The sequence below is a fragment of the Musca domestica genome, unplaced genomic scaffold, assembly GCF_030504385.1.
Source record: "Musca domestica strain aabys unplaced genomic scaffold, Musca_domestica.polishedcontigs.V.1.1 57, whole genome shotgun sequence".
Lineage (NCBI taxonomy): Eukaryota > Metazoa > Arthropoda > Insecta > Diptera > Muscidae > Musca > Musca domestica.
In genome coordinates this window covers 2,614,604-2,639,665 of record NW_026712358.1, presented here as the reverse complement: position 1 = coordinate 2,639,665, position 25,062 = coordinate 2,614,604, and the positions used below count along the sequence as shown (strand labels likewise).

The 25,062-nt window shown below is 42.6% G+C and overlaps 1 protein-coding gene across 1 annotated transcript in view; it reads right to left on the bottom strand.

The window, feature by feature from the left end:
- Positions 1–25,062, bottom strand: part of LOC101893796 (muscle-specific protein 300 kDa) — a 118,859-nt gene that overhangs the window by 36,519 nt on the left and 57,278 nt on the right. The window contains 9 exon segments of the mRNA XM_059128703.1: positions 6,782–9,564; positions 9,789–10,026; positions 10,270–10,452; positions 11,278–12,420; positions 12,482–12,642; positions 12,713–12,866; positions 13,239–19,495; positions 19,498–23,271; positions 23,274–25,061. Of these exon segments, the coding sequence (XP_058984686.1) occupies positions 6,782–9,564; positions 9,789–10,026; positions 10,270–10,452; positions 11,278–12,420; positions 12,482–12,642; positions 12,713–12,866; positions 13,239–19,495; positions 19,498–23,271; positions 23,274–25,061 (16,481 nt within the window).

Here is a 25,062-nt window from a genome sequence, read left to right as displayed (position 1 = left end):
ATTTCATTTGTAGGTTCTGATGACTTTCAATTCATTTAAGAAAGCAGTAAGGAAATGCTAAATATAAAAAAAATTACTGAGGTAAACTTTGGATACAATTAGGTCGCAAAATCCATAGGAATGGATAAATGCAGCGTTGGCCGTCGATCACGAGAAATTTGGGAAATTTTTATTTTGGGGCTAACTCCATATCTCCATATTCTTTTTATTTAAATCCATTCTTAACATATCTTAATTAAGCTATAAATGAATCACGCCGACAGATGTGTACCCCGGCCTTGAGTTACGATTATTCAAGCTGGTGACCCTTAATGGGGGAGGTTCCGAAACAGTTGGCCAATACTGACCAATTCGTATCAGACCTAAGACTGATATAAATATTACAACATGCCATATTTGGACTATTATATAGGCTACTTCCTATACTTTATATGAGATTGACGTAACAGTTATAGCGGACCGAAAAATTCCATTTTCATAATTCATCTAATTCAGAAAAAAATACTGACATGTGCAAAATTTGAAGGAAATCGAACATTTATATCCAATTTTATGCGAAATCATTAATTTCAATAAATCAGATTTCTGGTTAAGAGAAATCTTCTGATATAGCAAGTTGTAATGAATCCGGCAATTCTTTCTTTTTCTTGTTTCACAAGTTATGACAGATATAAGTATTGAAAATTGTGAGCTATATGTCATTTTCATAACAGATCTTGCGTTAGCAAAAATGTTTGTATGTGTGAAATTTAAAGATAGTTGGATGCTTATCTTGCTTTCTTTGAGCGTTTTGTTTCCACCTATGTGGGGGAGGTACAAGAAGAAATGGTCCGATCTCTACCATCTTTATAACAGATCTTGTGTTGATAGAAATATTGAGATGTGCCAAGTCTGAATGGAATCGGATGTTAATTTCGTGTATTATAAGGTTCATGGATATTCAAAACTTTGACATTTTGTGGGAGAGGTACCATAAGGACCGACATTGCCCATCTCCGAACTCGATCTAAGTTTCATAATATTATCACGATGTACCAAGTTGGGATCAAATCGGGTACACTTATCGAGAGTTATCGTGCATCCCAACTAGTCAGACAGACGGACGGACATCGCTAGTTTGACTCCAAATGTCTTGAAACGAATTTGATCCAAAGAGACTTAGGGTCGAAAACCGTTATTTGGCGGTACCGCACGTTTTGGCGGTATCAAATGATATATATCCTCTCTAGTTATTTGGCTGAGGGTATAAAAAGTGGTTTACAAATGTCCATGGGAACTCAGGGGCACCTAATATTACTCAAGTGGTAGGCGACATTTTTATATTTTTTCAAACAATTTAAAAAAAATTAAATATTTCCAAAATGTTTAGAAAAAAAAAACAATATTTTATACAGCAGATTGCTTAAGTCTGGGATATTCATCCTCATTGGGTTAACGTTAGAATACTCTCTTTTACAGAGAGTAATGATTTTCAAAACAATACCTTCATTTGATTCAGGCGAAGGGATATATTTTTAAGAGGTCTCGAGTTCTTTTGGGGAGAATACAAAAAGTCCCACAAAATTTTACTTTTTATTCATTTATTTTAAAAACGTTGACTTGTTAAACGTTTAACAAAAACTATGAAAAGGTTCCATCCGCTAATGTGGAAAGCAGCTCTGTACAGGACCTAAACCTTAATACCTACATTTCTAATTTCCAACTAAAACTCCCGTCTTACTGGCAACCCTAGATACCTCTCCAACCTCATTTCGTGAGAGAAGAGTCGAAGAGAAACTAAACTCGAGTAGACACCAGAAAAAAGTATCTCATCAAATGGGCAACCAACCATTTTCGGGGGTAACCATGAAAAACACGTTTTACTTGAAGTTCCCATTCGTGTTGTGCTTGGCTAACGTCATCAATTACACTTTTTTCGCATTGCCATACAACCAAAGAGATTCTCTATCTATCTCTCACAACAGGCTGACACACACACACATACACCAAATTACATATATGAGACAATTTTAAGGTGGAGTCCATAACAATAAGCCGGTCTAAGTTAGGGCCAAAACAAAAAAAAAACACTTTGAAACAACAAATGTTTAGACCGGCTGCATGCATCACAGAGAGATGCTTCTGTGTGGGGGAAATCTATTGTCAGCAACGATTTTCATTACATTCCTTTATGGCCAAAGAACACGGAAGAGACAGTATTTAATAATGTCTGGTCATTGCAGACAGTTTTGAAATTCTATAGCACATACATATGTATGTAACAATGTAAAGACATTTGTTGTTGCATTCCAAGAAAGACTTTTGTATGTTTTTTTTTTAACAACTGAAGATTTGTTTCCTAGGAGGAAGTTGATGCTGCGGATTAAATTCACCTTTGTTGAATTTTGTGGTATTTCGAATTGATCTAGTGTTAATTTAGTAATTGAAAAAGTAATGTATTTGACTCATACACACACATGGTTAAAATGTTCCTCTCTTACTCATGCGAGAATCAGCTGTAAATTGCTTCCGAAATTAATATTATTTGGCAATTATACAAATAAATAAAACTTGTTTTTTAGGTAATTTAATGAAAACTGTATGGAACGTAACAGTTTGAATTTCTGGGTACTGTGTATTCAGATTGTAATAATCGCAATAATTGTAGTATTTTAGAAGTTGCTCTCTTTGCTTTGGAACAGATTGCGAATGGCTGAACTCTTTTTTAAATTAATAAAAAAAATATGTTTTCTCTGCCTTTTACAATGTGTCTATAATCAATTTAAAAGAGAAGATCGATGGCGTGGTTTGGATACTTAGGTAAAACTTGGTTATTTTCAAAAAAATATTTAGGTACCACTTTCTGTGATCTACACATTGTATCAAATCAAGCCTTTATTATTAGTGTTTCTTTTTAATTTTTTCAATATTTCTGGGGTATATAAAGAACTGTAAAATAACCTCTCAACCGGTAATATTTTGTTGCTAACAACCATTCTATAAATAGCTGTGTTAGCCCATAAAAATTCCTTCGCCATTTTAGAAATGCAATTCAAATGATACCAACTTTTCTTGTATGCGGGCAAGAACTGGCCTATTGGGATTCCTTAGGACTGGTTTGACTTGCTCGATGTCTTTTCCCTTTTTTTCCTGTCATATGCCGGTTAAACACCGGTAAAAGTAGCTGAAACTTGAATATGAACCACAACCATATGACAATTGAAAACTCTCTTTTTTATTGTATGGCTAACAAATTTTCTGCATGAGCGCAAAGAAATTGTGTTAAGCTCTCCCATTGAGAGCTTTATCAACGGCGGAGCACGTTGTTGGACAATTACAATTAACAATGACATCATCATTTGCCGGTACTCAAATGCCAAAAAAAACAAGAACAATTTGCCTTGTAAAAGAGTCGTCGCTTTGGGGGAGAGAAAACTTGGGAGATTAAAGAGAAATCGATTTATTTGTTTCTTTACGATGGCACACAGAGTGTGCCTGCATTGAATAACTTCTCATTCGCCACTACTTGGATAAGACACATTCATCTTCTACCCAACTCAGCTGTTTTGTTTTCCTTTTATTTTGTTTTTGGCCAAGAGAGACTAGACAAGTCATGCAAGGCCTGGATGGATGGCAGTAACTTGAAGATACTTGTATACGAAATGTATGGCATGACGACCAGAGATACAAATGATACGAATGGTGGGGGTATGGCCAGTCAGCCAGCCGCATGGATAATGAAAACGCGAAACGTTTATCTTGTTTGTCACAGCCAGACAAACTGCGTGCTTGAACGATGTTATTTTTGCGGCTCTGCTTAAGTGAAGTTCGTATGTGGAAGTCCATATATTACTGAGAGTGTTGGCTTATTTAATAGGATAGGGATGTCGATATAAGAAATTCGGTAATTCCAACAATCTAAGTAACGTGTAAGAGTTCGAATTATTTTAGGAGCTGGTTTAGAGTTATTTGGTAGCCATTAAAGAAAAATTGAATGAAAATCTCCAATTCTGCTCTCCACAAATCCCTCAAAATTTTACACGTCCAACTTCCGAAACAGCAAGAAAAGACTACTTAACACCCTATATCACTGCTCGTATTTAGAGTTATATCTAAATCTAAACTGATCTCAGGAAAATTTGGTAAACGTTTTTCTAGGATTCATCTGACATATTGTACCGAATATCGTTGTTATGATTTTTTTTTGGGGGACTTCAATATCAAATCGGATAAAACATATGTATGGGGAGAAAGCAATATTTGAAACAAATTTTAAATTCTTACATCTATTCTATAATCGACTCAGAATGTGATTCTGAGAAGATCGCCAAAATGAAGCATGGGTCTATTAAGTTTTCTTCTGCATGTTGCAAATACATGCACAAAGACATAATACCCACGGTAGGGTAGGGTATAAAAATAGATGGTAGACCAAATTCTCGTGAAATTTTAGAAAGGTTTAATACCCTCCTAAACCAACAAATTACAACTAATTTGGTTTTGAAAGTACGCCTAAAACCTTAAAAGTATTTACATTTGAGAAGAGTTGGATGCTTATTTCGCTTTCTCGTTTTACGAGCTTCATGCATATTCAAATATTATGTGGGGGAGTGGGCAATATTTACTGCAGATCTTGTGTTGGTAAAAATAATGGGATGTGTGAAATATGAACCGGATGTTTATATAGGATTTTATAATCGTTTTGGTTATTCAAAACGTTGATCATTTGTGGGGGAGGTACCAGAAGCAATGGTTTGAACTCTACCATCTTCATAACAGATCTTGTGTTGATAGAAATATTGAGACGTGACGAGTCTAAATGGAATCTAATGTCTATTTCGCGTTTTATGAGCTTCATGGATATTCAAAATGTTGACCCTTTGTAGGGGAGGTACCAGAAGGAGTGGACCGATATATTCCATCTTAACACCAGACCTTGGGTTCATAAAATTATTGGGATATGTAAAATTTGAAGACGATCGGACTCTTACATCACTTTTTATAACAGTTGTAATAATTCAAAAATTTGGATCCTTTGTGAGTAGGAACTTGATAGAGCGGACCGATATTACCCATTCTCGCGCCTGACCTAGAACTGACGCAAATATTAAGATTTGAAAAGTTGGAGAAAAATCGGATTATCGTTTCTCTTTGAAAATCCCGACCTTTTATGGGGAGGTACCAAAGGAGTGGACCGATATATTCCATCTTAACACCACACCTTGGGTTATTAAAATTATTGGAGAGTGTGAAATTTGAAGATAAAAGGACTCTTACATCACATTTTATTAAAAAGATTGACCCTTTGTGGGGGATGTACTTAATACAGTGGACCGATATTGTCAACTTTCGCACCTGACCTAGCACTGACGCAAATATTAGGACTTTCAAAGTTGGAGCAAAATCGGATTATCGTTTCTCTTTCTGTGCAGAAAATACATTTTTTGAAAATTTCGACCTTTTGTGGGGGAGAGAAGGAGTATACCGATATTGTCCATCTCCATAATCGATCTGAGTTTGATAATAATATTACGATATATCAAATTTGGACCAAATCGAATACTTCCTTCAAGGGATATCGAACAGACGGACGGACGCACATCACTAAGCCAACTCCAAATATCCTGAAACGGATTTGGCCCAAAGAGACCTAGGGTCTAAAACCGTTATTTCATGAGTCACGTTTTGGTCCTATCAAATGATATATATCCTCTCTAGCCATATGGCTGAGGGTATAAAAAACATTCTTTTCCTATTTTCAATGTTCTATATGTATGGTTTCTCTCTGAATATTTAGGTGGATTGACATACATTGATTTTGAAATTAATGCATTGATTTTGAAATTAATGGCTCTTACCGAAACCAAGGTTTTCCCTTCCTTAAATCTTGGTATAAAATAACATTTTTCTTCACTAATAAATAAAAGTTGTTTTTATAAAAACAATAATAATTTTTCAACGAGGTGTTGTAAATAAAATTAACGAACCTAATATACACCATACTGTGGTGGAAGGTATACAAATTGCAGATGAAATATAACTGAATGTAACCTCAAAATTCTGAATGCATTAACGTGGACCGATGTACTGTTTTCCATGTCAAACATCCTACGAAAACCTCCATCTAAAATATTTAAAATTCTATTGTGTTGCCAATAGACGGACATGCATAAATATATGATATAAAAATCAATGCTCAAGAATCCTACAGTTTTAAGCAAAAAAAAAAAATCACTCAGGTTATTCGACTTGATGATTAATGGAATCAATATTCATGCACACTGGCAAAATATAAAAGCTGCCTAAAAATATGGCACACTATACAAAATACATATGTAAATCATTTTTAATTTTTTTATGTCTACCTTATGTCAGACCTCCAGCCTACATAACAAATGCAAAACACACTTGAGTTGCATAATTCCCCAAACTCACAAATGCTTGGCGACTGATTGACGACAAGCGTGTGGGTATACCTTTAAAGGAGTTTGCAACAATTACGTTTTTTTTGGGTAGGCAAACCAAACAGAAATGCTACTTATGCTTTGCAAATGGATGGTGTTTTGTTGACCGTACATGTAAAACACAGAACATATTTCGCTATAAAACATACTTGTTTTTTTTTAAATTACCTTGACCAAAATTCGTTTGAAATTAAAATCATTTAATTTGATAATCGATTCGAGTTTTCCTAAATTGGTGTAATAAATAAACACTTACACAGCCCCAAACAATAAATATCATTATTACATATTTGATTTCAAGAGAGATTATCCCGCAATAAATGCAATTTTTTACTCACCTGAACATTACCAATGGCATGGGTCAATTTCTGTATGTTGAAGTGAACACCAGCCAAATTCTGCACTGGCTCATCGGAGAACTTCGAGCGTTCAATGGTAGCCTTGACACGGTCCACTGATTGTTGATACTCACGCCACAACTCGTTCTCCTTTTCCAACTCACCCTGTTGGGTCTTAGCCTGGGCCAAGGTATTGGTCAGTTTTGTCTGGAATTGGGACAGTTCGGCAGACAGCTCAGTTTGTTCAAAGTTATTGAGGGATGGCCATATCTTGTCGGCGGCATCTTGAATCTGTTTGTGCACCAAATTGCGTATGGGCTGTTCATTGCCGAAGAACACTTTGTGCTCTTCCAGATCACGTGTCAGATTCTCATAATCAATGCCGTGTTTGCCAACTTGCAAACGATCCTCGGCCTCATGCAACCAATCCTTGAATTGCGATACCAATTTCATGTAGTCCAGGCGGGAATTGCGGTTATTAATGAGATATTTCTCACGCTCCTCCAATTCCTGTGGCAATGAGGATACCAACGAACGTCCTTCCGACAACATTTCAACAAGGGAGCTGGGCATGCCAACTTCGCTCTTAATGCCACTGTTGATTTTATTGAATTTATCCAGATAGGATTGTACCTCAGAGCTGAGATCCTTGTGTTTCTGCAGTTCACGCTCAACACTATCGGGATCGCGATCGAGCAGAGGTCTGGATTTGACTGTGCCTTCGTTGTTGTGCAACCAGTCGAGGATTTCAGACAATTCAGCAGCCATTTTCTTGTGGTGTTCCAATTGGATTTGATGTTTCTGTCTTTGTTGTTCGACAGCCTTGCGCAGATTACCCAATTGGTTCTTCAACGACTGCAGCTGCTCGGTAATGGAGTTCTTGTCGGCAGCAGTGCCTTCGGAGGCAATCTTCTGACCCTTATCAGTTGCGGAGGCCAAAACACCTTCACATTCCTGGATCTTGGCAATGACATCGTCGTATTTGTTGATCTTCTCCTCCAAGCTATCGGGAGCGTTTTCAATGTCAATAATGACATCGGTGTATTTCATGATGAAGGCGATGATCTCATTGATCAGGGCAATGAATTGTTCGCGCAACAACAGCAATTGTCTCAAATGGGCCAATTGATCTTCTATGAGCTTAATCATATCATCCTGTTGAGCCAAAATGCTCTGCAATTCTGGCAGATCATCAACTTTCATGTCGCCCATTTTCTGTTTACTGTCCTTCAATTCCTTGAGAATGCTCTCGTAGGCACCCAACAACTCCTGGACGTCTTCAATCTTGGAGCCAACTGGCTTATTAAGATCGCGCAAACGTTGCTGGACAGTGTTCAAGAAGTCCATGCATTCGGTAAGCTTAGACTTGGCATCCTTATATTTCTTGATGTGATCACCCAAGGTGTTAACTCGGTCGGCCAAACACTGCTTAACCTTACCATAACGGTCCTTCATATTCTTCAGCTCCTCGTTCAACTTAAGCTTGTCGGGATTGCTTAGAGTGGGCACGATGCTCTTACCCTGTTCATTGACGTCGTTCATCAGACCACCCATGCCATCGGCATTCTCCATAAGTTTCTTGTAGTGGGCCAGCTGTTCTTCCAACACAGGAAGGCTTGAGGTTCTCAGTTCACCTTCGGTGGCAGTTTCCATTTCATTGAGCCAATCGCCCATCTTCTTCTTGGCGTCTTCAAAGGCCTTGCGACCTTGCAATAGATCTGCCAAGGACTTGCCTCGCTTGGCACTTTCATCCTTGAGTGTCTTGTAGTCGGCATCAATTTCATCCAAAATCTTTTGCAGGGCAGCCTTGTCGGCATCCGAACAATCCTTCATTATATTTGCAGCCTGGCGTTGGACATCGCTTAGCACGCTATCGCTGAATTGTTTGGCATCGTCATCATATTTCTTGTTCTCTTGCAGTTTCACTTCGATTTCGGCCGAGGTCAGTGGATGATAGACTGGTAATTTTCTAACTTCGGATATCTTGGATTTCAACCAGGCACGAGCCTTCTCCAGATCATTCTCCAGAGCTTTGCGAGCCTTGCCAGCATCCAAAGCCTTCTCCATTTCAGATTTCAATACTCCCGACAAATTCTTTTGTTCGCTATTCAAATTGCGCAATGCCGATTCCAATTGGGCATATTCTGCAGGTTCCAATTCGGGCTGCATATTGGCAATTCTCTTTTCCAGAGCATCGGCCAACGACTGCTTACCTTCGGCATCTTTCATTAGAGCCTTAAGAGCTTGCTGTCTAGCCTCGGCGGCCTTAGGTTCGTAGCCCAAGGTGGTGGGTGCTTGTAGTTCTTGGATTTTATCCTTGACCCAGTTTTGAAGTTGATCAATTTCACCCTTGACACCACCAACACTCTTATTGGTCACATCCAACAATTGGGCCTTGCGATCCAAACGCTTGCCCAAATCGGCATAGCGGCGGTCCAATGATTTCATTTGTTCCTCAACCTGTTGGCCATCCAAATTGCTGATGACTTCGGCCACTTGGGCAGCCTTGTTCTTTAGTTCTTGGAGCTTTTGAGGACCTTGTTGTTGGTATTCGTTCTTAATTTCGGAAATGGCAGCCATTTTTTGGGCACAATTCAAGCCGGAACCCTTGTCGAGAACATCCATACGCTTGATCAAGCCATCGATCCAATTCTGCATATCTTGTACGCCCTGGCGATAGTTGTCGATAACATTTTGGCCAGCTTGTTTCTTGGCAATGGCATCCATGAGTGCTGATTCCAATTTGTCAATGTTGTCATCGAGATCTGTATCATCTTCAGCAACTAAATGAAGAGAGTTTAGTACATTAGGATTTGTAGAAAGATTACGAATGGGATTTGAGTTATAAAAATAACTTTATTGTGACCCAAACCCCCTTTATTGGTTATTCCGAAATTTTTTGAAAATACTTTAATATGTTCTTTGGAAAAAAAAGGTATTGAAAATACACTGACAGACTAATTCCACTATTCCATTTCAAAATGTTAATTATCTCATTTCGACTTACGTGATCCAGTCATTTCCAACATCAATTGGGAGCGCTTGACTCCAATGGAATTCAACAAGTCATTCATGGCAACCAACTCCTGTTTGGCGGCTTCGGGACGCAATTTGCATGGTCTGGTTAACCAATCTGTCACCGAGCTCTGTTGCTTCTTAATCCAGTCACCCAATTCGGCGCGTTGTTTCTGCTGTTGCTCCAATTCACTAACGGAGGCAATCAATCCACCCAAGTGGGATTGAACCTATAAAGGATAAACAAAAGGGGGATTATTAGAAAAACATTGTTTTCACAACGCCATAGAAATCAACAAAGAAGCCAATTAAAAAGAAGCGTTAAGAAGGAGATTTTTGCCAACACCATAAATACCATAACAATTTCCCAATTTTTTTCTTTAAATTTACGTTCTTTCCATTAGCAGGACTTGGCCTGGACATATGTCGGGACATCACACTCACATAACTGTAGAAGAGTTAGTTTAGCTTACCTTAGTCTTTAGAGCATACAATGTGTGGACAATATATATTTCGGAACGTATTATGGTTTTGAATCTCTGAATACGTTCATGTGAAACGGCGTCCAGTAAAGTATCACTAACTTCAGAAATCTCAACGTCTAGCAGATCATCTTCGTTGTCTTGCGTTGAGTTTTGAGTTTGTTTACTGGGTATCTGTTTGTTGGCATTATATTGTTGTTGTTTGTTTTGGTGTTGATTTTGTTGTTCATTAAATTATAGGAGGTGGAAGCATTGTTGGTTGTTTTTTGGGTGGATTTGGGCGTTTTAAAGGTGTTAGAGGCACAACAAAATAAAATTAAGGATTTTGCGGGGTATTTGTTTTGCAAAACACAAACATATGGATATAAAGTGCATAGTGCAGCAAATAAAAGGAAAAAAAATAAAAAACAAAATATAATTATGGTTATTAGTAAAAAAAAACAAAAATATTAAAAATAAGCAGAGTTTGCAAAATGTGTTCTAAAGACGATTACTGCTACTATTCTACATAAATATAAAATGCTCTAAAAAGTATCGACCTACTTCAGTGAGTTTACAGATGTTTGGGTTATTCTGTTATCTACCGTCCATCTTGATTCTAAGTCTAATTTCAAAACGAATGCCCCCACAGAGTAGTAAATATATCAAAGTTATTGGTTGGATCTCCTAAAACTATTATCTAACAAGGACTATAATTTACAGAAAATCCAACTTGGATTAGAAAAGTTAAAAATTGTAACTAGAAATCCGTTCAGCAAAGTTGTGTGAATGTGCTACAATAGCTTCTTTGTCAGTATAGAATATCGTCTATATCCCTCCTAATTACTTTTTGAACTAATATCAGAATAATTTGCAAACTCTTAAAGCCTTAAATAAAGATGAGAAATTATCAAAATCGTTATTTCAAACTACAATAAAAATAACAACAACAGAAACAAACATAAGTCAATATATAAAACTACGTCATATAGATGCCTATTTAATCCGCCTAGTACATACCTGGTCCAGCAGATCTTCCAACTTGGCGCGCACAATTAATTCACGCTCTGGAATAACTTGCATAGCTGTTTCCAGCGGTGAACTGGGGCGACTGATGGATGCGGTTGCTGCCTCGCATGCCTGCACGGCACTGGCCAAACGTGACTTTTCGTGATTCAATTTGTTTTGCATATTCTGGGCACACTTCAATTGATTCTGAGCCATTTCCAAGGTGGTGGCTGGAGCATCCAATTCCGTTTGAATAATCGGTTCATATTCTTCCAAATTACGCATAATGCTGTCCAAGGTGTCTTCGTACTCTTGGAACTTAGCCAAGGACTCTTGCAGGCGATTGCGTATCTGTACGGAGGTTTGGAGCAGGGAATTGTAGCTGTCCTGAATGTTCTTCAATTGGGATTCGACTGTGTCGCGAATGGCAGGTGTGGTAGGTTCGTAGCGTTTTATTTGATTTTGACCCTTGGCATTGAGGTCATCAATGTTGGCTTGGTATTTCTGGATTTCATCCAGCAATGCTTCATGCTGTTTGATTTGTTCTTGGGTTTGTTGGCGATTCGATATAAAGAGCGAGTTGTGAGCCATGAGTTGGAAAGAAATCTGCAACAACCACTTCTCAACATCTTGCAAGGCTTGATGATAAGAGGTGTAGTCATTGATTTCGGATTCCAATTCCTTGATGTGATTGTTGCAATCGTTCTTGACCTTATCCCAACGACCTTGCAGGCGATGGACATCATCCAAATCAACACCCAGTTCCTTGGCTTCGGACATTAGGTTTTCCAATTCTGAGCCCTTAAGCTTGATGTCGTTCTGCATAGTCTTGTAGCGTTCTAATTGGGTCTTCATCTCACCAAGTTCGCCCTTAGTATCTGGCACAGTCTTAAGGGTCTGCTCCATGTCGCTCAACCATTTGTCGAGCTTCTCTTTGTTGGCAGAAAAGTCGGACCAGCGATTTTGGGCTTGTTTCAAATCGATCAACTTCTGTTTAACAGCCAAACCCAATGTGTCCCAATCCTCACGCACCTTTGTCATAAGATCACGTAATTTCTCTTGTTTATCTTCTGGCAGGACATTTGATGCCTTGGTATAGGCATCTTGAACCATGCCCAAAAGATGTTGGCCTTCGGGCAAACGCGATGACAAAGACTGGATAAGAAGAATAAAAATTCAGACGTTAATTTTTTTCATAAAAATAACAACAACTTACATTAACGGTCTCAATTTGCTGAGTAATTTGTTGGATATCACCCTCGCCGTTGCAGCCATCCAAAATGTGTTGGGCCTTTTCGATCCAAGCATCCATTTCGTTTTTATAGTTCAAGAATTCGGTGTGATCCGACAAGTTCTTTTCGATCTTAGCCACCAAACCTGAGAGCAGGTAAAAAAAATACATTAGAATTGACGGTGGGTAATCATACATTTCCCCTAAGCAACCTACCTTGAGCGGATGTCAGCAATTTGGTGTAGTTGGCTTGGGTGTCAACCGTTTGATCTCTAACTCTGGAACAAGCACTGTGCTCCATCAGCAGTTCACACGAATCATTCAGTTCTTCGACATTATCCTTTTCGGCGACAACTTCTTCCAAGAGTTTCTACAGAGGAGAAAGCAAGGGGATTAGATTACATTTTATTCGACCACTGTTCGCAAGTGAGTAGTTTAGTATGGAGGAGAAAGGCAATTAGTTCGTAAAGGGATTAATTGATTTACAAGGATATAGTTTTGTTTGCGGGGTTAGCTTAGTTATTACAGAGGTGCTGGAATCTTAAATACCTAAGGTTAGAATACGAATTGAAATGATTTCACGAAGTGCTTTTGTGAGGGTGTTGTTGTTGTTTCGCATTTGGAAGTTGCTTAGATAGGGGGGTTAGTGGTGCCGTTTGGTTTTATTTTTTGTTTCTACGAAAGCGTGTGGTAGTCACAGTACATTTAGTTATGCCACCTGGTGGCGACTGGTGGCACTTACCTTGGCATTCACCAAATCTTCGGGGGTCTTATTTTCCGATTCGTTGGCTTGATTGACTCTCTTGGTCATGTCTTCGATCCATTTATTGATCTTATTGAATTTCTGCAAGAAGCTCGACCATACATTCAGGCATGTCTCCAAGTTGGAACGAGCATCGCGCGACATGACTTGAATGGCTTCCCATTCGGAGTTCAGATGTTTAATCTCTTGTTGCACTGTGTCTTGGCCTTCGCTGCCGCTGGTGTTGATGACAGCCTGGGAAAGTTCTTGGCATGCCTCCAACAAGGACTTGCCCTCGAGCATTGTGGCATCGATTTCGCCCAGCTTGTTAATGCGATCTTCGACTTGTTGCTTCTCGCCATGACAGTCGGAGCACTGCTCGATGTCCATGCGAGTCTTGCGCAACCATTCTTGGGTCTCGTTGAAGGCTTGCTTGTATTTATCGTGATTGTTTACTTGATTCTCCAGCGATTCAATGATGGAATTGACCTTGGCTTGCAGTTCATCGAACTTATCCATGCCAGGCTTGAAATCGTTGCGATCCAAAGAGTTGTCTTCATTCAGACGTTTATTGATTTTCTCGACGATGTCGCTGTGGCCATTGAAATCTCTCTGTATGGCTCTGAACTTCTCCAGAGCGGCTCTCTTCTCACTCAAATCGTTGAGGAACTCACCGGTGGTCTTGAGACTAGGCTCAACATCCTCCAGCCATTCTTGCAGAAGTTTGTACAATTTGAAGATTTCTTCCAGCTGAGCCAACCGGTTCATCAACTTCTGCTTGACATCATTCATTTGTGTCAGCAAATCGTCATAGTCCTGTTTCAAGGCATCAGTGTCCTCTTGAACCTTGGCGGCTCCAGTGGGCTCGGTATTCATAATAACCTTTTCCTTCAATTCCATCAAGTAGCGCAATTTATTTTGACCCGATTCGAAACCTTGTCTCAGATTCTTTACGGTATTCAATTTGGCTTGGACCTCACTCAAAGTACCCGGTATGACCTCGCATTTCTGCAACTTCTCACGGGTCTGCTCAATCCATGACTGACACTCTTCGTAGAGGGTGTGATGTTGTTGGTGTTCTTGATAGTGCATCTCAAGACGACGCATCACTTCCTTGGCCAAAGTCAACAGCGCGTTGTATTTGGTGGTCAGTTGCATAACGGCATTACTGATGCGGGTGTCGGAGCAAGTCTCCAACAGCATTTGTGCCTTCATGTTCAAGTGATCCAAAGTCTTCTGCCAGTCGAACAGAGTCTGCAAGTGTCCTTGGAACTCCTCCAATACGACCTTCTTTTGAATCAGGTTCTCCTGCAATTTGTTGTAGGATTGAACCAAAACCTCGGTTTTGGTCAACCAATCCAAAGCCTCGGTATATTGGTCTTGATAGTCGGACCACTTGACAATGCCCATTTCCAAATAGTCTTTGGTCTTCTTAAGATTGTCCACGTAGGCATCGAATTCTTCCTGCAAGAGAGCCACCTCTTGTTCAATGATCTCACGATCTTCGGGCTCGGCACTGCGACAAGCGATTTCACCTTGTTCCAAGGCAGCTTCCAATTTCTTTTGACCTTCGGGTACTTCACCTTGCAAAATCTTAAGCTGATGAGTTTTCTCAGCCAAGGCCTGCTTATCGCCAGTGGGTTCGGAACATTTGCTGAGGCGCTCCTTGGCGTTGCGCAACCATGTGGCGAAGTCATTGCCGGCATCAATTAAAGCCTGGTATTGATCGATAGTATTCTTTTGCTTTTCGTACAGATCCTTGGCCTGCTTGGTAAGGGTTTCATATTTGCTGGAAATTTCCGAAGCTGGAGCTCCCTGTTGCAAATCGGAAGCCTTGCAGGTGACAGATTGAATCATGGGTTCAAAGGAGACTATATCCTGGACAATGTTGTTGGTCTGTCTCAAGTTGGCCTTGCGTTCGCTCAAACCACTGCTCAAGCGTGGTTGGCCCTTGGACTTTGTAATCTTCTGCTCACAAGCCTGTTGCAACTTGGCCTCGCGATCTTGAATCCATTGTTGCAGCTGGGAATAGCTGGAACTGTAATCGGCCCATTGCAAGAGATTCGTTTCCAATTGCACCTTGGCCGTGGACATTTTCTTGACCAGGCGGTCCCAGTCGTTTTGCAAATCCTTCATTTCACTGTTGATAGCATCGCGGCCATCGGAGCGAGTGTTGCGCACCACCTTCTCGCCATTGTTAATGGCGGTGTGGACAAGATTCTGACCCACCTCACGGTTGCGTATAAGTTCCTGAATCTTTTCCAAGCGCTTCTCCAAAAGCTCCTTCGATCCGGCACTTGAAGATTCGCTACATTCACGAATGACTTCCTTGGCGTTTTCGATCCAAGCATGGGCCGCTTTCATGTTGCCATTGAATTCACGGTGTTGTTCGCAATTGGTTTCGACCTTCTTGAGGACATCCTTAGCCAGGTTGACCTGCACCTGATAGACTGAGTTCAAATGTCTCAACTGATTGTTGACATACGTATCGAGGTGGGATTTTAGTAGGTCTGCTGCGGATTTATTGAATTTCTCAATGTCGTCCTTGCCCTTTTCTAACCGTTTCATGATGTCGCGCATATCAGCCACCTGTTTTTCTTTTTCCGGCAAGTTGGGCATAAGGTTGAGTTTATGGTTCTTGACCAAAACATCGATTTGTTGGAGCCACTCAATGAGGCGCTCGTACTCCTCCTTATAGGTACGCCACTGCGACATAGTTTCTTCAAGGTTCTCCTTTTGCGAGTTAATGTCGCGGAACAGACTTTCGAAACTGTCACGCAAAGAGCGGATATCATTGCGTATGATTTCCTGACCTTGTGGAGATGTGCTGGCCAGCACCACTTCACCAGTGTGCGTCAGGTGTTCAACCAACAACTCACCTTGGGCCTGTTTGTTCAGCATATTTTCGGTGGCCTGTACAGCATTTTCTATGGCCAGTTTATCGCTCAGTGAGCTTTGCTTCAACGAGGGGAACTTCTCGCGGGCCCTGCTAATCCAGCTTACCAAATCATCATAGGCCTCTTTGTACAACCTGTGATCGCGATACTGATCTTGTCTTTCGGACAGCAATTTCTGCGACTTGGCCGCCAATTCGTCGAATCGGTCCAAAACCTTTTGGGCCTGGAAGGCCGACTGACTTTGCTGGCCACTGGCAATCATATCCTTGGCCTGCGACTTAAGTGCATCGACGTCGATCTTCTCGACACGCACCTTTTCCTCAGTTGTCTTGACCCGATCCAGTTGTGCTCTCTTCTCAGGCATGGTGGCTTGTAGTTCGGAGAGCTCCTTCAATGTGTTATCCAACCAATCGTTGAATTTCGAAACATTTTGTACCTGCTCCAGGAAACCAGACCATTGCGTTATGGAATCATCCAGCTGAGCCTTGACATCAACGATGCGCAGGGCAATTGCCGACCATAATTCTTGCAAGTCCGCCAATTCTTTGTTAATGGCGTCGTGACCGTTGGGCGCCGTGTTGGCCAAAACGTTTTGAGCCATTTCCACGATGCTGAGCACCTTGGCAGAACCTTCGTCTTTCATGAGGATGATATCTTGGATGGTAGCCAATTTCTTGTCCAATTCTTTTTGACTCATCGAGCTCATGTCGGAGCAGTAGTCGAGTTTTTCCTTAATGCCATTTATCCAGGAGGTGCATTCCGAAATGCTATTCTCAAAGTCTTGATGGGTAGTGACATACTGTTGCCAACGATTGTTAAGTTCCTTCACTTTGTGGAAGAGCTGTTGGTATTTCGTGACCAATTCAGGTCCAGAGCTACGTGATGCCGAGGGACCCTTCATCAGCAGCTGAGCCTTTTCGGAGACATTGTCAATTTCCAATTCCTTGGCTCTGACCTCGCCTTGCAAATTCTTCAACTCCTCCAATTGAGATTTCTTTTCGCCCAAGTTTGGTTTCAAGTCGATGGAGTGCAACTTATTGTCACAGTCTCTAATCCAGGCCAAGCATTGGTCACGCAACTGTTCGTAGTCGGACCACTGTTGGAGACGCAACTCGATGGCTTCTATGGTGGAATTAAGTTCGGCAATCAAACCCTCCCACTCCTGTTGGGTGTTGTCGATTTGGGTCTTGATATTCACTTGACCGGCGTCTACGGTGCCGGGAATTACCTTCTCACCCAGAGATCTAACTTGATCCACGCGGGGGAATTCATCGGCCAAACTGGCCTTCAAATTCTTCAAGCGATCCAAGTTGGTGTGCAGAGATACCTGTTCCAAGTCCAAATCTCCCCAATAGTCAATGGTGGAATGGGTTGATTCGATGAATTCCTGGGCATCCATAACGGCCTTGCAGTACTGCTGGTGGGCACTTACAATGCGTTCGTAGTTCTCCACATATTGCTGGGCTCTCTTCTGGACTTTGTTGTAGCGGTCCACAATTTCTTTGGTGGCCGCTTCGACATGCTCCGTCTTCTCGGGCAAATTGGCGGCGATTTCTTGCAGATTGCCAATTTCCGCTTGGTGATTCTGTATGTCGTTCAGAGAGTCGCGGTAATTCTGCAACTTGGCCCGTTTTTCATCCAAGGTGGTCTTGAGTTCAATTTCGCCGGGTACTGCCTTTTCAATTTCGGCCAACCAGCTCTTGAGTTTTTCGGCGATTTCGTCGAAACCGGACCATTTAGACATTTTGTCTTGGATCTTGCGGCTGTTGCTGGTGATGTTGTCGAAGAGTTGATCGAACGTTTGTTGCAATTCTTCCAGTTGCGATCGTATGGCTTCGCGTCCTTCGGTGGCTGTTGATGGGTAGCACTTCTCGCCGCACTCAATGGTATTGTTAAGCAGCAAAGTGGCAGAAGGCTGTTGAGCCAAAAGTTCCTGGACAGCAATTTGTTTCTTGAGCAAATCATCGCGGGAGCCGACCTGGCTTAAATCGCTACTATCGTCGTATTTGGCTTGGGCACTGGCCAACCAATCGGAACATTGCTTGTACTTTTCGTTGAACATCTGGTGATCTTGAACAGCCTGTTCGCACTTCTTCAAAATCTCCTTTGTGGTGGTCTGGATAGATTGGAATCGCGACGTAACCTGTTGCACGTTGACAGCAATACGAGTTTCGCCCGAACTTTGGATCAACTCGGAGGAGTCGTCCTTGATTTTCTCGAACTCTACTTCCTTTTGGCGCAAATTGTGGTTAAGACTCTGGAATTTGTTCAGCTGTTCTTCCTTCTCTTCCAAAGTGGCCTTGGGATTATAGTTCTTCAGGGCATTTTCCGATTCGCCCAGCCATGAGATTAGCTGATCCAAATTGACCTCATAGTCATTCCATTGTTGCAGGCGACTTTCTAGACCGCTCTTAACATCAGTCAGAGCAGCTGAGAACTTCTCAAAGTCAGCACGCAAGTTGCTGAGATCGCGGGTCATCGCCTCCTTGGAACGAGCTGGCAAGACCTTGGTGTTGTTGTCAATGTGATCGGACAGAATCTGTAGTTTTTGCAAGCCTTCAGGTAGGGAATCCATAATCTCGCTGACCTTATTCAGGCGAGCCTGCAAGGCTGGTTTGTTACCCGAATAGTCAGAGTAGCCGGTCAAACGATCCCAAAGGTTCTTCTGGTAGTCCTGTTGGGCCTTTTGCAATTCACTGAACTGTTGATATACGTCGAAGGCTTCCTCCAGCTGTTGCAGTAAATTGTTGCAATCGGCAGAGACTTTGTCGTATCTCTGGTTCACCTTCTCGACAGCCTGCTTGATTTCAGCGGCATTGGCTGGCAAAGCGGAACTCTGCAACAATCCGGCCTTTTCATTTACAGCCTCAACTATACGCTTATGCGAATTGATATCCTGCTGGGTGGTCTTGAATTTATAGAGCTTTGAGCGGATCTCCTGGGCACTGGTCCAGGTTGAGGGATTCTCATTCTGCACTGCCTTCTCAACTTGATCCAACCAATTGACCACTTGGCCAAGTATGTCTTGGTAGCTGGAGAGTTGAACTGTCTGGGCTTCCTGTTTCTTTTGCAAGTTGCGAATACCTTCGTCCAATTTGTCCCAGCGATCGCGAATATCACGCATTTCCTTGCGCAATTTCTCGCGACCTTGGGTGGAAGTTTCGGGCAAGGCCTTTTCACCGGCAGCATTGAGAGCGGCAAACAAGGTGTCGGCTTGTTCCCTCTCCGACAGTAGAATGGGAAGGATGTTCGACACTTGGGATGCATCTTCCTTTTCGGCATTTTGCAATTGCTTTTCGATGGGTTCCAACCAGAGGTCAACCTCATTGTATTTGTCCTGATAGAATTGATGGTCATCAAGAGGTTGGACCAGCGGTTCACGACTTCCTTGCTGAGCACTTGCAGCAACTGATAGCGGTTGGTGATTTGAGAAGTCAACGTCTTCAAACGCTCGGCTCCGCAATTGTTCAGCAAAGCATGGGCCGCATCGGCAAAGGCATCGATCTCCTTCTCCTTTTGCAGAATCAGATCGCGTTGAATCTTGTATTTCTCCAGTTGTTCAACCTTTTCGTGCAGGGTGGATTGCAGTTGTTGTTCGCGGAACACAGCCTCGGCAGCGCGACACCATTTTGTGAGCTCTTCCAATTTTTCCTCAAAGTTCTGCCATTGCTGAAGAACGTCCTTTTGTTTGCCCTCAATACCTTCGATATCATCGAAGTGAGATTTAATGGTCACCTCCAGTTCGTTGATTTCCTTGTCGAGGACATCGACTCCCTTCTCGGAGGTCGATGGTTTCACCTTTTCGAATTGCTCTCGAATGTCGGATACTAGTTTCATGGCTTGTGGTTTATTCTGAGACAAACTCTGGAGGGTCTCAATTTTGCGTTTGATATCGGATTTTTCTCCATAGGCATCATCGCACTCCAGCAGCTTGGCCTTTTCACCCGAAATCCAGGATTTGGCAGCCGCAATTTGGTTGTTCAGCTCATTGTGTTTTTGCACACAATCGTCCAGGTTATTCAAGATCTCCTCCGACTTCTGGACAATGTTGTTGAAGAGTTGCTTGATCGATTGCAAATAAACATTCAGGGAATTGTCCTTGATTTGATCGACCAGGACTTGGGCCTTGTCGCACACGTTGTCCACCAACACATTGTGGGTGGTGATTTCCTGGTGCAACAACTTGTGGTTCTGCAATTGGGCACGTTTCTCCTGCAGAGTGGTCTTGGGTTCGGTGTGCGATTGCATGGCCTTATCGACATCCTTGAGCCACTTGGTCAACTGATCCTGGGCAATGGAGAAGTCATTGAATTGCAACAGGCAGTGGTCAATCTTTTGGGAGGCTTGATTCAAGTCATCGGTGTAATTGTCCCACATGGTGCGTAGATTTCGGAGCTGTTGTCTGATGATTTCACGACCATCGGGACTAGTGTGGCCATAGAGTTTCTCACCACGATCGATGAGATTCTCAAAGGCAGTGCTGTCATTGATACGCTTGTCGGACATGTCGCGCAATTTATTTTGGCGCTCTTGCAGAATGGCTTGGTCGCCAACGATGTCCTTGTTCTTCTCCAACTCATCAATGCAGGATTGTAAATCCTTTTTGAATTTCTCATAATCTTGATCGAAGGCTTCGTGATCCTTTACATAGTTCTGGTATTTGGCCACCGATTCCTTGCAGAGATTTTTCAAAGTTTGATATCTGGTATTGAGGCGGGACAGTTTCAGATTCAAATCTGTTTCGCCCTCAATTTCACGGCCTTGATCCATCAAGTCATTGATGGATTTGGCACGCTTCTCAATATCCTTCGAGATGTCGAGCAACTGTTGGAGATGAGCCTTCTTGGCCTCGGCAGTGTTCTTCAGCGATTGATTCTTAACAATGGCCTCGACATTCTTCATCCAATTGTCCAGTTCATCAATCACCGTCTCGAACTCATCCCATTTCGAGCAGAGCTGTCTAAGTTTGACTTGCGAGTCTTGGCACAACATCATGAAGTCATCCCAGGCCTGTTTGGGTTCCTGGAAGCTCTTCAATAAAGCCGGATGGCCAGAGGGATGAGTCTGGGATAGGACGGTGTTCAGAAGTTGCTGGCAAGTTTCGAAAATGGTGTCACCTTCAGGTTTGTGCTGCAACAGATTTTCTACGACCTGAAGCTTCTCTTCGGCTCCTTCCTTTTCGAAAGTGGTCTCATTCAGAATATCTATGGCTTCCGATTTAATTGTGTTCAGCCAATCTTGTGCCTTTTCCAATACCTGGTCGTAGGCTTCGTGTTTGGCCACTTGATTGGTGACGACATTGATGCGGTCGGTAATTTTCTTGGCCAGGTCGGTGTATTCGTTTATGGACTCTTCGGTCTTGCGTTCCGATTCATCATCGCAAAGAGCCACAGCACGTTCCTGCAATTGTTTCAAAGCATTCTTGTGCAGGGTGGCCTCTTGCAATTGGATCTTGTAATTTTGCAGAGCAGCTTTCTTGGCCGCCAGTGTGGGATAGAGTTCGTCAGCCTTGAGGACCTTGGCCTTGGACTCGTTGAGATAATGCGAAACTTGGGCATAGCTTTCCTCAATTGTGGTCTTTTGAATGAGGACACCTTCGACCTGTTGCAAGAGAGCATTGGCTTCGTCTCTCAAATAGTCGAAGTTTTCTCTTAGATTTCTTAGCTGAGCACGAATCTTTTCCCTGTTCTCGGGTGTCACAGTGGGATACAACGACTCTCCCAGGTCGACAACATTGTTGAGGATCACTTGACCATTGTCGAATGTGTTCAGATAATTCTTAATGGTCTGCAATTGTTGTGCAGTGGCTGATGACGAGCCGGGAGAACCCATTCTAGCCAATTCTTGGAATTCAATCTTGGCTTCGCCCAACCATTCGGTGGCTTCGTTGAGAGCACGATTGTATTCGTCATTGGCCTTCGAGGCGTCCTTCAATTTGTCCATGTATTGTTGCAATCCCTTGCCCACAGTCTGGTAGCGTTGCACTAAGTGCGTCACAAATTGACCTATGCGGGCTTCTGGGTTCTTGTTAATCAACTGCTGGGAGGTCTTCTCCAGATTGTTAATCACCGGCTCGTGATTGTCAATGTCCTGCTTCAGTAGCATCAATTCCTCCATCTTCTGTGGAATATTTGTCAGGTCGATTTGATTGCTTGTCTCGGCCTTAATGCGACCCTCAATGTCTCGTAGCCAAGAGTTGAGTTCCTCATTGGATTTCTCGTACTGAGTCCACAGATCGACATTCTCATCGAGGATGTTTTTAATTTGATCGAAAGCCTTTTGTAGATCGCTCATCTCGCCATTCAGACGTTCTGAGTCCTTGATAAGTTCGGCCATATTTTGTGGCGTTTCAATGGCTTTCAACATTTCTAGGGAATTGGCAATGTCTGCCTGACGCTTCGTGCAGTCGTCCAAAGCTTTGCTAACTTCTTGAAGCGACGATTTCTTCACATCCAAATTGTATTTGTCCGAAGTGCTTTCGGGTTGGCACCAATTCACCTTCTCCTTTTGCGTTTGAATGATGCGCTTCAACATGTTGACGCGATCGGCATGGAACTTCTTCAGGAATTGCAGCAGAGAGTTTTCGATTTTCTTGGCATAGACTTCTACGCCCTCGTATCTCTTTTGGACATTGTTCAGCTCCTTGGGAATTATGGATTCACTGAAAGTGGGATAGAGGATGCGCAGCTCTTCGACCTTCTGCTTGATATTGTCAATATCGTTGCCGGTTTGACCTAGCTGGCCTTGCAAAGCTCTACACTGTTGTAGACGTTCCAGTATCTTGGCATTGTCGCCGGACATATCGTCGCACTTGATGAGCTGTTCCCTGAGCTTGGCCACATTTTCACCGGCTTGTTTGATGTTTTTACGCAACTCCTGTTCCTGATCGTTGAACTGGGCTGTAATGCTGTTCAAACGTTCCGCATTGGACTCGACCTCTTGGAATTGGGCATTCAAAAGTTCATTGAGTGCGGTTAAGGCAGGTATTTCAACGTTGTTGTTGATCTTGAGAAGTTCGGCGGATTTTTCTGCAATGGTATCCTTCAGGGCCTGGTATGAGGGCAACTCAGAGCGATATTTCGTGAGACGCATGGGGGCAAATTCGATTTCCATGCTGTTATCGGCGGCGTCACACAACCCTGGTTAGTCTCTGTCAACCATGGTACGAGATCCTTCTTGGCGTCCTCGATTTGAGACCAAATAATCGCTTCAGTCTCATACATGTGGGCATTCTTAACGGTCTTGTCGTGCAACTCCTGCCACTTCTGTTTGGCTTCGGCAAAGTCTTTGGGTATATCTTGGGGCATGACCTCGCCAATGTTGTCGAACAACTTTCCGACATTGGCCACCTTGCGGTCCAACTCATCGAGCACCACCTTCGACTTGCGGACTTGATCCATGGTTTTGCGAGTCTTTTCAGAGGCTTGATGCAATTCAACCTCGTCTCTGGGTTGTTGTGGGATCGAGTGATACAAATCTTGGGCCTTCTTCAGCTCTTGGCTGAACTTATTCTTGCAGTCGGCGAATTCTCTCAAGGCCTGCGAGATCAATTGGTATTTCTGAATACGTTCGGCAATTTCGCCTTGCAAGGAGTCATAGTCCTTGTCCAAATGCAGGAGAGTCTCCTGAATGGCTGGCATACTGGCGATGTCTTCGCGCATCAGTTGATTGCCCTCGTCGTGAATGCGATTCTTCAAGTCCGATTGGACCTTGAGGGCATCATTCAGTGCTACCAAGTCGCAGATGATTTGATCAATATTATCCAAGTTCGGCTTGCGTTTCAAGATGTCAGCCAATTTGGCTCTGTTGTCCTGTAAGGCTTGGCCTAAATTATTCTCCAAGTTGTGGAATTTATCCTTGCGGACTTGCATTTGTTCGATTTGTTGCTTTTGATTTTGCGTGCGCAGTTGCAGATTTTCCAGTTTGTTTTCAACATCGTTCACAATCTGGGTGGCAATGTATGGTTTGCGGGTCAGAGCATCCTTGAGATGGATGACAGGATTCTCATCGATTTCCTTGGCTTGAGTCTTCCAATAAGGCACTGTTTTGGCAATAGTTTCTATTTCGGACATTATCTTATTCAAGTCCTGCGATTGCGGAGCATCGGGCTTCTCGATTTGATGTTTGATGTAGTTCAAGTGGTTTTCGGTCTCATGTTTCCAATTCAACAGTTCCGTCCACTTTTCTAAGCAGGACTTCTTTTGTTGCATGTTGGTTTCGAGATTTTGATAGTTAACCACCAAGGCGGAATAGGCTTCGTTGAGGCTCTTGCTCTCCTCGGGGGAGGCGGCAAGGGACAATTGCTTAACTTCGTCGTAGATGGCATTGAAGGCAGGTTTCTTGTCGTTATGCTCCTGCAACAGGGCATGGATGACATGCAAACTTGTCTCGACACGTTCCGGATTGATTTCTTCCACTTGGGCGACTTGGGACCTCAGAGAGTCCATCCAATTGGAGAAGTTAACCATTTTAGCGTTGAAATCTTGACGGGCAATAATGGCATCGGAGATTTCATTGATGTTGGCGCGAGTGGCTTCGGAAAGCTTTTGCAGCTTGCCCTTCAAACCAGTTACGCGGTCTTTTACGGCAACTGCTCCTTCGGGAGCTAAATGTAAGCTAATTTGATCGGCAGCCTGACCGAGGGCCACGAGTTTGGCTTGTTGTTCGGATATTTCATTGTTGAACGACTTGAGACGAACCAATTCGTTCTCCAACTTATCAATGTGCGGCGTATTGAGGATGCTGGGTTTACGGGCTACCATTTGTTCGCCCTTCTCCACCCAATCCTCCAATTTACCCGCTTCATTTTCAAACGATTTCCAGTTGGCGACGAGTTTTTCTAACTTAGCACTAGCCTGTTTGGCATTCTCATGCACGGACGTCCAACGGGAATGCATGGCATCTACTTCATCGGGGGCATTGGTTTG